General features: G+C 49.3%; 1 protein-coding gene across 6 annotated transcripts in view; it reads right to left on the bottom strand.

Annotated features, from left to right (window-relative positions):
- The window catches only part of HDAC4 (histone deacetylase 4), a 195,567-nt gene that overhangs the window by 44,821 nt on the left and 136,807 nt on the right, over positions 1-13,939 (bottom strand). For 4 of the 6 annotated variants that reach the window (XM_051791016.1, XM_051791014.1, XM_051791015.1 and 1 more), the window contains 5 exons: positions 12,953-13,069; positions 12,661-12,859; positions 9,770-9,999; positions 2,660-2,917; positions 1,189-1,375 (listed from right to left, as the gene is read on the bottom strand). In XM_051791016.1, coding sequence (XP_051646976.1) covers positions 1,189-1,375; positions 2,660-2,917; positions 9,770-9,999; positions 12,661-12,859; positions 12,953-13,069 — 991 coding nt within the window. The remainder of the gene's footprint in view (positions 1-1,188; positions 1,376-2,659; positions 2,918-9,769; positions 10,000-12,660; positions 12,860-12,952; positions 13,070-13,939) is intronic. The other 2 variants (XM_051791018.1, XM_051791017.1) reach the window with 1 other exon arrangement.

Below are 13,939 nucleotides of genomic sequence, written 5' to 3' on the forward strand. Positions count from 1 at the left end.
ATTCTTCCTGTTCCCTGTGATTTGAAATGAAATTTAGAGGCGCAAATCTGAGCTAAATGCACAGCCTGGGGTAGGAAATGTTGTTGTATGTTCAGAGTCTTGTAGGTGACTGACAAGGCAACTTCACTACGACGGGAGGAGGAGGGAAGGGGTGAATAATCTCTTCAAGCAGGGCCAGGCTTCCTCATTTTTAAAGCTCCAAGGTTTGGGGTTAAGCATGTTAGAAGCTCAAGTTTCATGTGCTCTGACCCTGAGCCAGGGGACCACTCATTGCATCCCTGGCAGAAGCCAAAATCTCTTCATCTGGCCAGAACTGGAAACGCAGTTTTGCTGCAATTCAAAGGTTCAGTATTAACAACAAATTAGAGATTAAAGGGCTGATTTGTCAAAATGAGCCATTTCTTGGGTTTTCACAGGACTGACAGCACACACTTCCCACCTTGCAGCTGAGGAAAAGTCATCCTGAACATTATCTATTACTACACCACCAGGGTCTGAAAATAAACCCGACTCACAGCACCGAGTGATGCAAGAAGTGTGGGTTAAAAACGGAATAAAGGCATGAGGGAAAGGCAAACAAAATCACGAGTCACTCCCATTTGGATGTTCTGGGATCTATTCCCCTCCTTCCCTTTTCCCAAGGCGCTCGGCACGTTGCAAATTGTTCATTCACAAAATACAGCCTGACATTTGGGGAAGAAGGCGGACTCCAAAATATCCCTCATCACCCAAAACAGGGCTTGGAGAGTTGCACAGAAAATTCCCTTTCAGCTGTTGCTAAGGGCACTGAAGAGACAGGAAGGATCCGGGGGGGGTTTGAAAGTTGGTTGTCAGGATTCAGGGAGAATTAATCTGTTTTTAATCTTGGATCAGAAAATTCCAGAGTGGGTTGGAAGGGACCTTTAAGATCATCCAGTTCCACCCCCCCTGCCATGGGCAGGGACACCTTCCACTAGCTCAGGTTGCTCCAACCTGGCCTTGGACACTTCCAGGGATGGGGTAGCCAGAGCTTCTCTGGGCAACCTGTGCCAGGGCCTCACAGGGAACAATTCCTTCCTAACATCCCATTTAACCCTCCTCTCGGTGTAAAGACATTCCCTCTTGTCCTGCCATTCCACGCCCTTGTAAACAAAGCCCAGCCTAAGGCAAACCAGTCCCCCCAGCCCAAGCAGCCCCCCAAAGCCTCACCTGTTGTGAACCTTGGCTTAGTGGGGGGCTCCTGCACGGACATTGGGAAGGTGGCTGAGGCTGGAGAGGACTGTGCCCGGGACAGGGGCCGGTGTCCCCCGAAGGACACGGGCATTCCGGCCGCCTCCAGCGATGCCTGGTAGTTCCTCAGCTGGTGGATCCGCTGCTGCTCCAGGAGAAGGGCTTGCTGTGGGGAAGAGAAGCAGGGAGTTGCTGAAAGTGCCTTCTTAAAAGGGTCTTTTAGGGTTTTTAAGGTTTGGAGGCTTGGATTCCTTTCCCTTGCACACAACAAATGAAGATGTGGACGTTTCTAGAGCCAAGCCAGGCAAGAACAGCATGTGGAACCCCATCCCTGGGCCTGGGGCACCTGAGAGGGCACCAGCACAGGCAGTTCCTTCCTCCCCCAGAGCTGGCCTTATCTTCCTCCCCCTGTGCTCCCACCCTGCTGCATTGGGTTGTTTAACAGTGCAGTGCTCCAGATCATGGATTGAATCCAGCTCAACCAGATCCCAGACTGGAGTGGGAGCTTCCAACCAAGCTGGTTCTCTGCACAGCCACACCATCAGCTGGACATGTTCCTGGGCAGGAAGGAGCTGTTCCAGCCTTCCACACTCACATCCCTTTCTTCTGTTTATTCCCTCTCTCTTTGAGCAAAGACTATTTTAAAGACTCCTCAGGTGCACTCACGGATTCAGGATTAAGGCTGCCCTTTCAGAGGAATGGGATCACTGTGGTCCATCATTAGCAACACAGAATTACAGAATCCCAGAATGGTTTGGGCTGGAAGGGACCTTAAAGCTCATCCAGTCCTACCCCCTGCCATGGGCAGGGACACCTTCCACCAGCCCAGGTTGCTCCAAGCCCCGTCCAACCTGGCCTTGAACACTTCCAGGGACAGGGCGGCCACAGCTTTCCTGGGCAAATGTAGTCCCTGAGCAACATTCCAGTGACATTCTTGTGGGACATAGATCAGCTTGTACCTTGTGATCAGATTTATCACCTGCAATCCACAGGCCTCCAGTGCTTGCCCTCAAAAGGGAGCCTGGCTGGAGGCTCCAGGATCTCTAATTCTGCAGAAGGAACACCCTCCATTGCACATCATCCCCTGCTCTTTTACCCAGGCCTTCTCTAGTTTGCTTTACAACCTAAAACCAAAATAAAATCCTCTGCTAGCAGGATTCCATTTCTACTGAAAGCAGTTCAGAAATGCTAAGATACACTTTGTCTTCCCAAAGAAACAACCCCAGAAGAGACTCAGTGGCTGTAAACACAGTGTGTGTTCCACATGATCCAGATTCTCCTCCCTGGGAGACTTGTGAGCTGATTCCAGAGAAGGAATCACCTGATTTTACCTCAGGATTCTATACACAGCCACGAGCTGGTTCCCCTTAGAGCAGCACAAGGTGACCACCAAGACCCAACCAGTGTCCTACAGGTGCCCAAGTGCCAGGGCGGTGTTTTGGGCGCTCACCTGACGGAAGAGCAGCTCCTGCTCCGCCTGTCTCTGCCCGGGCTCCAGCTCCTGCTGAGGCTCTGCCTCCTCCTCATCGCTCTCGATGGGTTCCTGCTTCACCTGCACCACGTTGGCCAGTCCCGGGGCCTCCTTCTGGCCCGCGGCCCGGTCGCCGTAGGGCTCCTCCAGGAGGGCCTGGTGTTCCCGCAGCTCCTCCTCCGTCTCCTCGGGGTGGCTCTCGTGCTGCCGGGCTGGCTCGTTGGGTTTGGATATAATCTGAAAGCACGTGAACCAAGAAATAAACCCTTAACTCGTCTCAGGTAAAGTTCATTCTGTTCTCCAGCCTCCTGAAAAGAGCAATTGTGAATTATGGCCTTTGTCTTACGAAACGAGCGCTCCAGGGAAAGGTCAGGGCAACCTTGGCATTAAGAGCTCTGAAATTTCGTGTCCCAGGTAATGACACCCCCCTTATTTTCCACTTAGTTTTCCCTCTGAAGAAATAAGAGCCCTTGTGCCCACTCCATTCACGTCCACTCATAACAACCATCAAGATGTTTGGCAATTAAATCCTGAAAGAATACAAGAGACACAATCCCCTCTAAGACGGTTTTTGCTGCTTGTTTGCTCAACATTACCTCGAATCACTCCCTGAATTTTATCTGTAAGGCTGGAATAAGGATTCCTTGAGAACTTGCACTGTCACGGAGCTGGTTAAGAGGAAGCTCAGGACACCCAGCTTAGAGTGAACCCCTGGTTCTAACCAGACCTTCCTAACTAGACACAGTAAACTTCTTCAGAAGCAGCTCCTAAACCGAAAGGAACAATTTAATTTTCACTATAATTCACTCAGACTCTTTATAAGTTCATTGGCAAGATAAAATTCACAGTTCTCCACCTCAGACTGCTTATAAGTTTTATTTGGAATAAAAAAAAAACCAAAATGTGACCTGTTTTTAACTCTGGCAGAGGAAAACCAATCCATTTCCTCTCTCTCAGGTTGCCCCTGTTTCACAGGCTTATAAAGAAAGTGCTGCACTTTGAAAGTTGTCAGGGCAAGGTTTAATGAGGATTAGGTCACTGGGATGGAAGGCAATATTGATTTTAAATCTAATAAAGCTAAATCAAAACCTAGTTATTGAGCACATGCAGGAGGAGCTACTCGCTCTTCGAAGAGCAGCAGCTCAAACCTGAAATTAAGCCCTTTTTCCCCCCCAAATTTAGGAAGAAAGGCTCTGCCATGTAAGTCAAGCAAGGAAGAGGGGCAGGAATGCGTGGAGTTGTGTGTCTTGGTGTGGATCTGGAGTTAGTCAAGAGCTTAAATGCCAAATGAAGTGGACAAACCAAGATGAGTCCTGACAACTCGCAGACGGGAGGGTGGAGCCAGGGGGGCATTGGGCCCTTCTCCCACCTAACAAACGACAGCGCAAGAGGAAATGGCTCAAGCTGTGCCAGGGTACGTTTAGATTGGATATGGGGAAAATTTCTCCATGGAAAGGTTGCTCGGGCACTGGAACAGGCTGCCCAGGGCAGGGGGAGAATGGTTTTCCAAAGGTGTGTGAATGGAGCATGTGGGTGGTGGAGCTGAAAATCTGGAGAGGAGGAAACAGAGCAAAAGGCAGGACCTCAAGCCTGGATTTCAGGAGAGCAGACTTTGCCCTCTTCAGGGATCTGCTTGGAAGTAGATACAGCCCTGGGGATCAGAGGGGTCCAGGAGAGCTGGAAGATTCAAGGATTCTACAAGATCAAGAAAGATCCATCCCAAGTAGTGAGAACTCCAGCCCTTGGGGTTGAGAAAGCCAAAGCCAACCTGGAGCTGCATCTGGCAAAGGACATGAAGGGTATCAGGAAAGAAGAAAGGAAGACCAGGGAAATTCACACGACATGGAAAAGGGCCATGGCACTTAATACCTCTTACCAGGAATCCCAGGACCCTGAGACCAGAGGGAAAGTCTGGAGCAAGGAAGACTTACCCTTGGTGGAGGAACCACCAGGGTCAGGCAACACTTAAAAAAACCTGGATATACTTAAGTCCAAGGGACCCTGATGGGTTGTGCTCCCAGGTGATGGGACAAGAGGCCTTGGGCACAAAACCAAACCCATGGAATTCTTTCTGAACACAAGAAAACGTTTGTTTTTTTTTTTTCCTGTGAGGGTGGTCAAACACTTGAACTGGTTATTCATAGAGGTTCTGGAGGCTCCATCCTTGGAGACACTCAAAAGGCAATCAAATGTGATCTTGGGAACTGCTGGAGCAGGGACATTGCACTCAATGATGGACTCAGTGATCCAAACCTCTTCAGGATTTTTGGGAGGGCCCCCCCTGCCCTCCCAGTTTCATTCCTTATAATACACAATGAATAAACCATGTTAAGCTAAAGGTTCTTCCATCCATGTCCTTTAAGCTCTCTTAGGCTTGATGAACATAACCCCTTTTAAAGTTAATTAAATCATCATAAACCATCTGCTGCTTGGTGGGTTTTTTTTCTGCTTGGATCGAAGATCTCAAGCTTTGAACTTAATACCTTTTGAACTTCTGAACTGCAGGAGGTAATTGCTGGGAAAAGAACTTACAATGTCACTGTCACATCTAATGGGAACAAGAGGCAGTGTCATCCCTGAGAAGTTTTAAATTATTCCTACTCCTTGAAAATGGACGAATTAAATGAAAACCACAATGAAGGTTGAAAGATCAAGTGGCCCATGCCAAGGACACTTCAAACATTCCCTTTGCTCTCCAAATGCAAAGGGAATCCCTTGCTCTGCCACCGCTTCGAGCTGCTGCAACCCTGTTTTAAAGGACAATTCTGCAGAGAAAACACTTTGTCATGAACATATTCCATAGAAAACATGAGTATCTGCATCCCAGGCCTGTTAAAACTCCCTGAAAATCTTCCATTTGTGAAATTTTGTGCAATCTAAAATTGAAGGTAATAAAAGTGCAAGGGGTTGAATATAAAGGGAGCTTTGAGAATGCTCCTAAATATATCTGAAATAGTGAACACAATGCACCATAAATATCTCCTCCATCCCTTAATTAGCTCTCTGGTTTCCTCTGCAATGAGGTTACTCCTCTTTTTTCATACCCAGTGGCCTCTGGCTGTCACCCACTGCCACCATAAACCCTGTTAAAGACACTGCCTCTCCAACCTTGGGCAGGCAACGAGTTTACTACAGAATAAATGAGATATCTCTGCTCACAAGCATTTTTAAAAGGCTCCATGCAGTTGGTGAGATTTCTTCTCTACACCTTGGAAATACAAAAAACCCAGAAATTTTTAAAAAAGCATAGCAATGTCAAGTCATAAATACAAGGAAAAGCAAAAAATTCTTCCTTTTTTTATGGAATTCTTCATGAGAGGAAAAAAAAGCTGCATTTCTTTGCTGGTAAAATGTCAGCTGGCATTAGGTTTGTCTAATAGATATGAGAAATAGAATCACAGAATTGTTAAGGTTGGGAAAGACCTCCAAGATCATGAAGTCCAATTTTTGACCAAGTACCACCGTGCCCAACGATCCGTATTTATTCCTTCTTTGCAGTGGTAAGTTCTTGGGACACTGAAGACTTGGAAGGTGCCGCTGCACACGTTAGAAACATCTAGTTACTCATTCAAGTTTGACGGAGAGTTCCCACCACAAAAAAATCCCAGACTCACAGGATGGTTTGGGTTGGGAGGGACCTCAGAGCTCAACAGATCCAGGCTGGAGGCTGAAAACAACCCCAGACACCTCCGAAGCTGAGGATAAATCAGCCCATTTCCATACTGCTCATCCAGGGCTCTCTGTGGGGAGGAGAAGCTCAGAGATCACACCAAAAACCCATTTCACCTGTCAGATACATCCAAGAGTCAAAGCCTTGTTGGAGAGAGGGGTGTGCTGGAAGGTGGGCTGGCTTCTGCCCACGTCCACATGTCTTCTGAACACCTCCAGGGATGGGGACAGGAGTCCCCACTGCCCTGGGCAGCCGGGGACAGGGCCTGACCAACCTTCCAGGGAAGAAATTTTCCCCGAAATCCAACCTAAAACCTCCCCTGGTGCTCCTCTAGGTTTGAGCATTAAACATGCAAAAGGGTGGGAATTATTAGGTCAATTAGAATCACGGAATGCCAGAATGGTTTGGGGGGAAGGACCTTAAAGCTCATTCAGTTCCACCTCCTGCCATGGGCAGGGACACCTTCAACTAGCCCAGGGTGTCCTGCCCAACCTGGCCTCGGACACTTTCAGGGATGAGGCAGCCACAGTTTCTCTGGGGTAAACATTTGAGCAAGAAGTAATTCAGTATCTTATCTAGAATTTCATTTAATGTCTCAAACTCCAGCTGGAAACTTCAATAATGCTCTTTTCACTCACTCAAGTCTCTCCTGTCCCCATTTTTGGGGCGTTCCATGGGGGTTCTGTGTGTGTGAGTTTATCCTGTCCTTAAAGCAAACGTCACCAGCAGGTGACAAGAAGATGAGCAGGGCTGGGACCCACATTTTCCAGAGAGGTCCTTGCTCTGAGAAGAGCAGTCACTCAGAGCAGGTCAGCTCCAAGTGGGATGAACCACATTTGCTACACTCAAGTGATCCTCAAGCTGCACCTGACAGGGGCAGACTGGGGACTTTACACCCCACATGGGAAGGGATCCCCTCCAGTCACCCCATGGAGTCTTGTCCCTCCTTCTGTTCCATCCCTCTGCCCCCTCCTTCCCTGTCCTCAGTTCTCCAATCCCAAGTCACTCCTCCAAAGCCTCGGACATCAAGGCTTCACAGCCAGATCCTCATGTTGATTGTTCTTATTAATTTTAAGCAAATCAACATATTTTTCCTTAGTTGCCTTCTGGGAAACAGCAAAACTTCTTTTGGCTGCAAATCTCCTTAAAAACTTCATCTGCTGCAGACACCTAAGGCCAAAATCTCAAAATTTGGAAAAATCACATGGAATCGAGAAGAGTCTTGTATTATTTATGGGAAATCAGTAAATAAATAAATTAATTCTATCAGTTCTGTTAAAAATTAAATAACCTATTATTTTATTTTTAGCTGTGCCCTTAACTCTCCTACACATGAGGGTCTTAAAATATCCCTGCATCTGGGAAAAGTCTTTTTCCATGTCAGCACTTGGATATTATCCCACAGGATAAATCTGCCACACGCACACAGTGTTAGTACTGAAGTGATTTTTAACTCATTCCTTCTATAAATCAAACCCAGGGAACGGCCCCTCTGCCATCAGTTTAATTAAAGCCCCCTCTGCCTGCTTTTGCTACGGATGCCACAGATCCCAGCTCCAACAAAGCCGGAATTCTGAGCTCCTGGGAGGTCCAAGAGAAAGCCTGGATGAGCTCAGAGGTTACGTCACGGCCAAGGCTCGGGAAGGGCCTTGAAAACCCTCAAGCCGTGGAGCTGACACTTATTCCTGGACAAAGAATCCCAAGCCAGTGCCCCACATCCGATGACCCCGGGCCTGGCACAGTGTCAGGAGGGGGGTGAGGGGGTTTCTGGGGCAGCAGCAGCTCCCGGTGTGAGGGGCTGAGCCGGGGCCAGGCCTGGCACCCCCAGTCCGTGCTGGCAGCGCTCCAGAAGGACAGGATTGACGTCAGTGCCTTGTGTAATCGTCCTGCCCCGGCTCCAGCCCATAAACAACGGGCTGGGGGGGCTTTGGGGGCTTCTTTCATGTTGGAATCCAGCTCTTGGTAGCTGTGTTTTCTCACAGGGCTGGAACGGTGAAAATATTTGGAGAAAGCCTCTCCATAAATGAAAGCGCAGCGAGCCCACGGGCTTGTCCTCCCAAGCCTCAAACCTGCTACTGGAATTGCTGGTTTCCTAAGGAAAGCCACCACTGGGACTTCTTGAGAGGACTGTTTAGAAAGCCTTAAACCAGAAAAAAATCACAGAATGGTTTGGGTTGGGAAGGAACTCCAAGTTCCAACTCCCTGCCATGGGCAGGGGCACCTTCCACAAAACCAGGTTGCTCCAACCTGGCCTTGGACACTTCCAGGGATGAGAGTCAGAATGAAATATCCCACTGATGATGATCCATTTCTCAAGTCCCCAACAGCCCTTTTACATCGGAAGGAACACCCGGTGCCTCTAAAATCCTGGGAGAGTCCCTCTGCCGGGTAAAACAGCACAGCTCCATCCCCACCGCTTGTGATCAGACCCCTCATGTGTAATAGGTGAGTTTTACCTTCCTACAGCCTAAAACTCTGCTTTTTTAAACATTTACTCAATGCAATCATCTCAAAGCAGTTTTTTTTCTGCTTTCTCGTAATACTGGGATACCCAGAGAGGTGATTTTGGCTACAAAGCCAAAACTGTGCAGGGGTGAAGAAGATCTGCAATGTTCACCTGAGGGTCTCCAGGTGATTTACAGAAAGCCAGGTGATAAACAAAGTGCTTGCTTTCCTCGAAGGAATTGCTGAATCACATCTAATTCATCTTCCAACAACCTCTGCAGGACGCACAGCCACGCTGTCCTCACTTCCAGGAGAAGAAATGGATGGGACACTGTAATGCTTTACCCAGGGCTGGAGTTAAGGAGAATATGGACTGGAGATGGGAACAGCTCTGCTCCTTCCGAAGGCAATTCCAGAAAAATCATGGAATGGTTTGGGTTGGAAGGGACCTTCAAGAGCACCTCATCCCACCCCCTGCCATGGGCAGGGACACCTTCCACCAGCCCAGGTTGCTCCAAGCCCCGTCCAACCTGGTCTTGGACACTTCCAGGGATGGGGGAGCCACAGCTTCTCTGGGCAACCTGAGCCAGGGTCTACCCACCCTGACAGCCAACAATTCCTTCCCAATATCCCATCTAACCCTGCCCTCTGGCAGTGGGAAGCCATTCCCCCTTGTCCTGTCCCTCCATCCCTTGTCCCCAGTCCCTCTCCAGCTCTCCTGGAGCCCCTTTAGGCCCTGGAAGGGGCTCTCAGCTCTCCCTGGACCCTTCTCTTCTCCGGGTGAGCACCCCTAAGTCTCTCAGCCTTTCAGCAAATCTGAATAACTTCACTCACAAATATTTCCCGGTGTTGTGGTGCCTCCCAGAGCTCCCAGGGCGAAAGCAGGAGGCAGAACCGCGCCAGACCCCGAAACAGATCCCAAAACAGCGCAGGGAAAAAATGGGGGGAAAAGCCATTGAAAGCATCCTTCCTACCTTGTTGATGTGCAGCTGCTGCTGCTGGAATTGCTGTTTGTGTTTCTCCAAGAACTGCTGGTGCTGCTGCTGGATCACCAACTGCTGCAGGGCCTGGGCGTTCTGGGGCAGGGGCGCGGACTGGGTGCGCCCCAGCGGGCGGTGCTGCCGCAGCTTGTGGATGGAAGGGGAGACCCGCTCGCCTCCAACCAGGGGCTGTGCGTGGAGGGGCAGTCCTGAAAGATACCAGTCTGAAGATAATATGGAGGAAAAAACAGCAGAGGAGAAACAAAAGGAAGAAGGAAAGGAAGGGAGAAAACGGCTGTTGAGTAACGATGTATCACGTTAAACCTCCGCCACCACTTACGGCCGGAGCGGCCTCGAAAGGGAGCAGGTAATTAATGAATTCATTAACGCTGTGGGGAGAAAGGCTTTGCTTGACTGGGGTTCTTTGCTTGGTTACCCAGAGACCCCATGGAAACACCTCATTTCCTAAAATCAGCAATATCTTACAGACTATTCCAGAGTTTGAAGTTTAAATCCCACAGCCTGGTTTAGGCAGTAATCCCAGGTCCAAGCCAAGCTGGCATCCCACAGCATCTAGCGGTTATCTCTGGTGATGGATGATGATCAAGGAAGGCATGGCTGCCCTTGGCTAGGCTCTAGTCCACACCAGAGAAATGAGCAGGGATGAAAACTTCCATGTGATAACCCCCTGACCAGGTCTGTGCTGGGAAAAGGAGCATTTTGGGAATATAGGAGCTGTCAGGCTTCGTTATTTCCATAGGAAAAAAGGTCAAGATGACAAATAGCTAGGATTGTTTCCACCACTGTCCTGTTACATGCCAGTAACTACAGGAAAACCAAAGGTTATTTTGGGATAACTGGAGTTACTCATCTACCCTTGGCAATTTGGGTGTCATTGATGACCCCTCTGTGAAATATCCATCCAAGCTCTGGGAAGGGCACGTCTTCAGGAATTATCTTGTCTTCTTAGCTGTTCTTGGGCTGAGCTCTCTGAAAACACACCTTCCTATTCTTCTTAGACAGCTGGGACACAAGATCCACCCAGCAGGGAGCCCAGCCCAAGGGTGGAGGAGCTCAGGATACACCTTTACTCCTGCTTGTTACACCTTGGGATAGAATGGCATCACTGGGAACTTGGGAACTGCTGCCTCCCCAACGGGGGTAAGGTTGCTCCCACTTTTGGGAAAGAATCCCTCTGCTTCCTTCAGGCTGGCTCTGGGTTAGAAGAGAAGCTGCCCAGGAGTCTGCAGCCAGCTCAGTGCCCTGGATTAGAAACACCCTGGCATTCCTGCCCCAGGATGTGACCTTCTCCCACCGATTCACAAAAGTGCCCTACGTGAAAGGATCTGACTCATGTAAAAGCCTCTTTCCCTGGAGGAAGATTTAAGGAGTTTCTCCCACTCTTTGCTCTTCTGAAAAGATTATTTGATTTTATAAATGCATGTCTCTACAAATGTCAGTGTGTACACACACACAAATCTGGGTATGGATACACGGATCACTGGGAAAGGTGGGCTCCTTTTCCCTCAGAGCACAGCTCCTCCTCCCAAAAGTTCCAGTTAGACAGCAGAGTTTGCACAGGATATTCTGGAATACCACCTTCCTCCAAGGGAATGACCAAGGTCCCCGGGAATGCTTTCCAAGGAGACTCCTTGTTCATAGAATCCTGGAGTGGTTTGGGATGGGAGGGACCTTAAAGCTCATCTTGTTCCACCATAAGCAGGGACACCTTCCACTAGACCAGGTTTCTCCAAGCCCTGTCCAACCTGGCCTTGGATTCTGCAGCTGACAGGAGTCTTCCTCCAGAGCTGAAGGCCATCAGCAGAATCCTAATAACCCCCCCTTTGCTTCCAAGGAATTTGCAAGTCCTAAGTGCAGCTTGGCAGCCAGTCCCCTCAGGGCTTTGGGGAGCACGTGGGAGCTCTCTGTCTTCCAGCTGCTGCCTCTGGAACGTGTGTTCCTGCTGGCTGCTCTGCTGTGGGGGGACTCTTTCTCCCCAGTGTGGGTTTGGAACACGTTGTGCTCGCTCGGAAAACACCGCGGGCTAGAAGGAACATGCTTGGAAGCAAACACTGCCAACGGAGGGAAGTAAATACTGCAGCTTCCCAAATGTACATGACCCCAAGCTTATCACAACCCCACTTATAGTCCTGGGATCTGGATGCAAAGCGAGCTTCCACGATCCACGCTTCCCAACAACTTCCATTGGAAATAGAAGGAATCCAAATTAACATGGCAGTAACGTTGGCAGAGCATCCTTTGTCCCACTGTCCCACTGTGTAAACCAGGAGTGCATCCTACTAGGAATTACTGCTTGGAATCGATCCTATGTATAGGAACACGCCTTCCCACAGGTACCTCATCCTGAAAATCTGACCCTGGGAGTGACTCACAGCAATTAAATCCCGAAAATGGGACATACCCAAACAAATGCAATCTGCTGGAAGGCAGTTGGTTGTGCCATGGATTTGCTATTTATATTAATGATGAGAAGGAAGGATTGTAACCTGGAATTTGTGCCCTTCCCACACGGAACAGGAACCATCCATGGAAAACAGGGATCCCAAGGCACAACTTGCCCCCGCTTTAATCTGCAGTGGTTAGAACTCTTAGCTAGAGAGTTCTCAGCTTCTACTTTTTGTGGAATAATACCATTTATTTTCACCTCACCAAAATGACAAGGCAGCTCCCCCCTCCCTCGGGAAGAAGTGGGAAACTTCGGATTTGGGAAAAGTCCCCGCTATCCAAACAAATCAGCAAACACATCCCAAAGGTTCTGTGCTCCACCTGCAGAGATGATGCAGTATCTGGAGGCTGCCTTTCCAAACCCCCCCCAGGTTCCTGGAGGTTCCCTCTGTTTTCCAGCCGTGTCCGAGCGCTCTCACCTGTGACTAGGGGAGTTTGTGCAGTTGGCTGTTCCAGTAAGACCATGTGTTGCAGGAGAGGGTTATGTGCAGTTCCCCCATCCCTTTCCAACGTTGTAGTGCTCAAGTAGGGAGTGAGGTGAGTTCCAGGGAAGAGGGAGATCCGCTGCTGCAGAGTTGGGATAGCCAGTCTCTCCGCGTCCTGCTGGGCTGATCCCGCCTGCAAGGAAAAGGCCCCGCGGGCGGCAGGGAGGGAGTTAAGGGAGGAATCCGTGCCAGGGCCATTCCAGAGGCTCATCCCAACCCCACTTACGCTGGAAGGGCCGGTGGCAGGCAGGCCGAGCGTGATGTTGGGCAGGGAAGGAGAGGTGTAGAGCGGGAGCTGCGTCACGGAGCCCTCGCGGTTCACGAGCCTGTGGGCCAGGCTGGGCTGGGAACAAAACAGCAACATGGGCCTGGTCAGAGACCCTGGGAAGGACCCTCCAGGATCACCAATCCACCTCCTGGCCCTGCACAGACATCCCAACAATCCCACCCTGTCCCTGAGGGCGTTGTCCAAACGCTCCCTGAGCTCTGGACACTGCCCTGGGGAGCCTGGCCAGTGCCAACCACCCTCTGGGGGAAGAACCTTTTCCCAGTATCCATCCCAAACTCACAGCTTCAGCTGTTCCCTTGGTACTTGCCCTTCTCAAGCTCTTTTTGAAGCTAAAGCAGATTATCTTAAAAAGAAAATTGCTGTTGTTCTCTTTAGCAAATAACAGACAATTTCTGTTATTAACTGGTGTGCGTAAATCAGGCTTCAAAACCTCACCCAAAAGCCTTAAGGTTGCACTTATGCAGCTATTTCCTGATTTTCAGGCTGAAACACAAGATTTCCTGAGTTATCTTCTGGGCACTTAAAGCAAGAACACTTTAGTAAAAAGACCTTTAATTTCCAAATACGCACTAGAAAACCCATTATGAAAATGACAGTAAACTGCCCGATTTTCGTGTTAAGAAACAACTGTTCTGAGATCACCCTGAATTCTCTGCAGGTGATTTTTCAACTTAAATAGAATTTAGACTTCAATAAGACTTGCTATAGAATTTCTACTGTTAAAACACAGGTGCTGTTGTGAAAAAGGCAATTTTTGATTAACTTGATGTTCTACTATGGGACAATCTTTATCTAAGCTGTGGCTGCCCCATCCCTGGAAGTGTCCAAGGCCAGGTTGGACGGGACTTGGAGTAACCTGGGACAGTGGAAGGTGTCCCTGCTCACGGCAGGGGTGGAACAGATGATCTCTAAGGTCCCTTCCAA

Source organism: Manacus candei, unplaced genomic scaffold, assembly GCF_025592945.1.
Source record: "Manacus candei isolate 608988 ecotype Guabito, Panama unplaced genomic scaffold, ASM2559294v1 h1tg000029l, whole genome shotgun sequence".
NCBI classification, from domain to species: Eukaryota; Metazoa; Chordata; class Aves; order Passeriformes; family Pipridae; genus Manacus; species Manacus candei.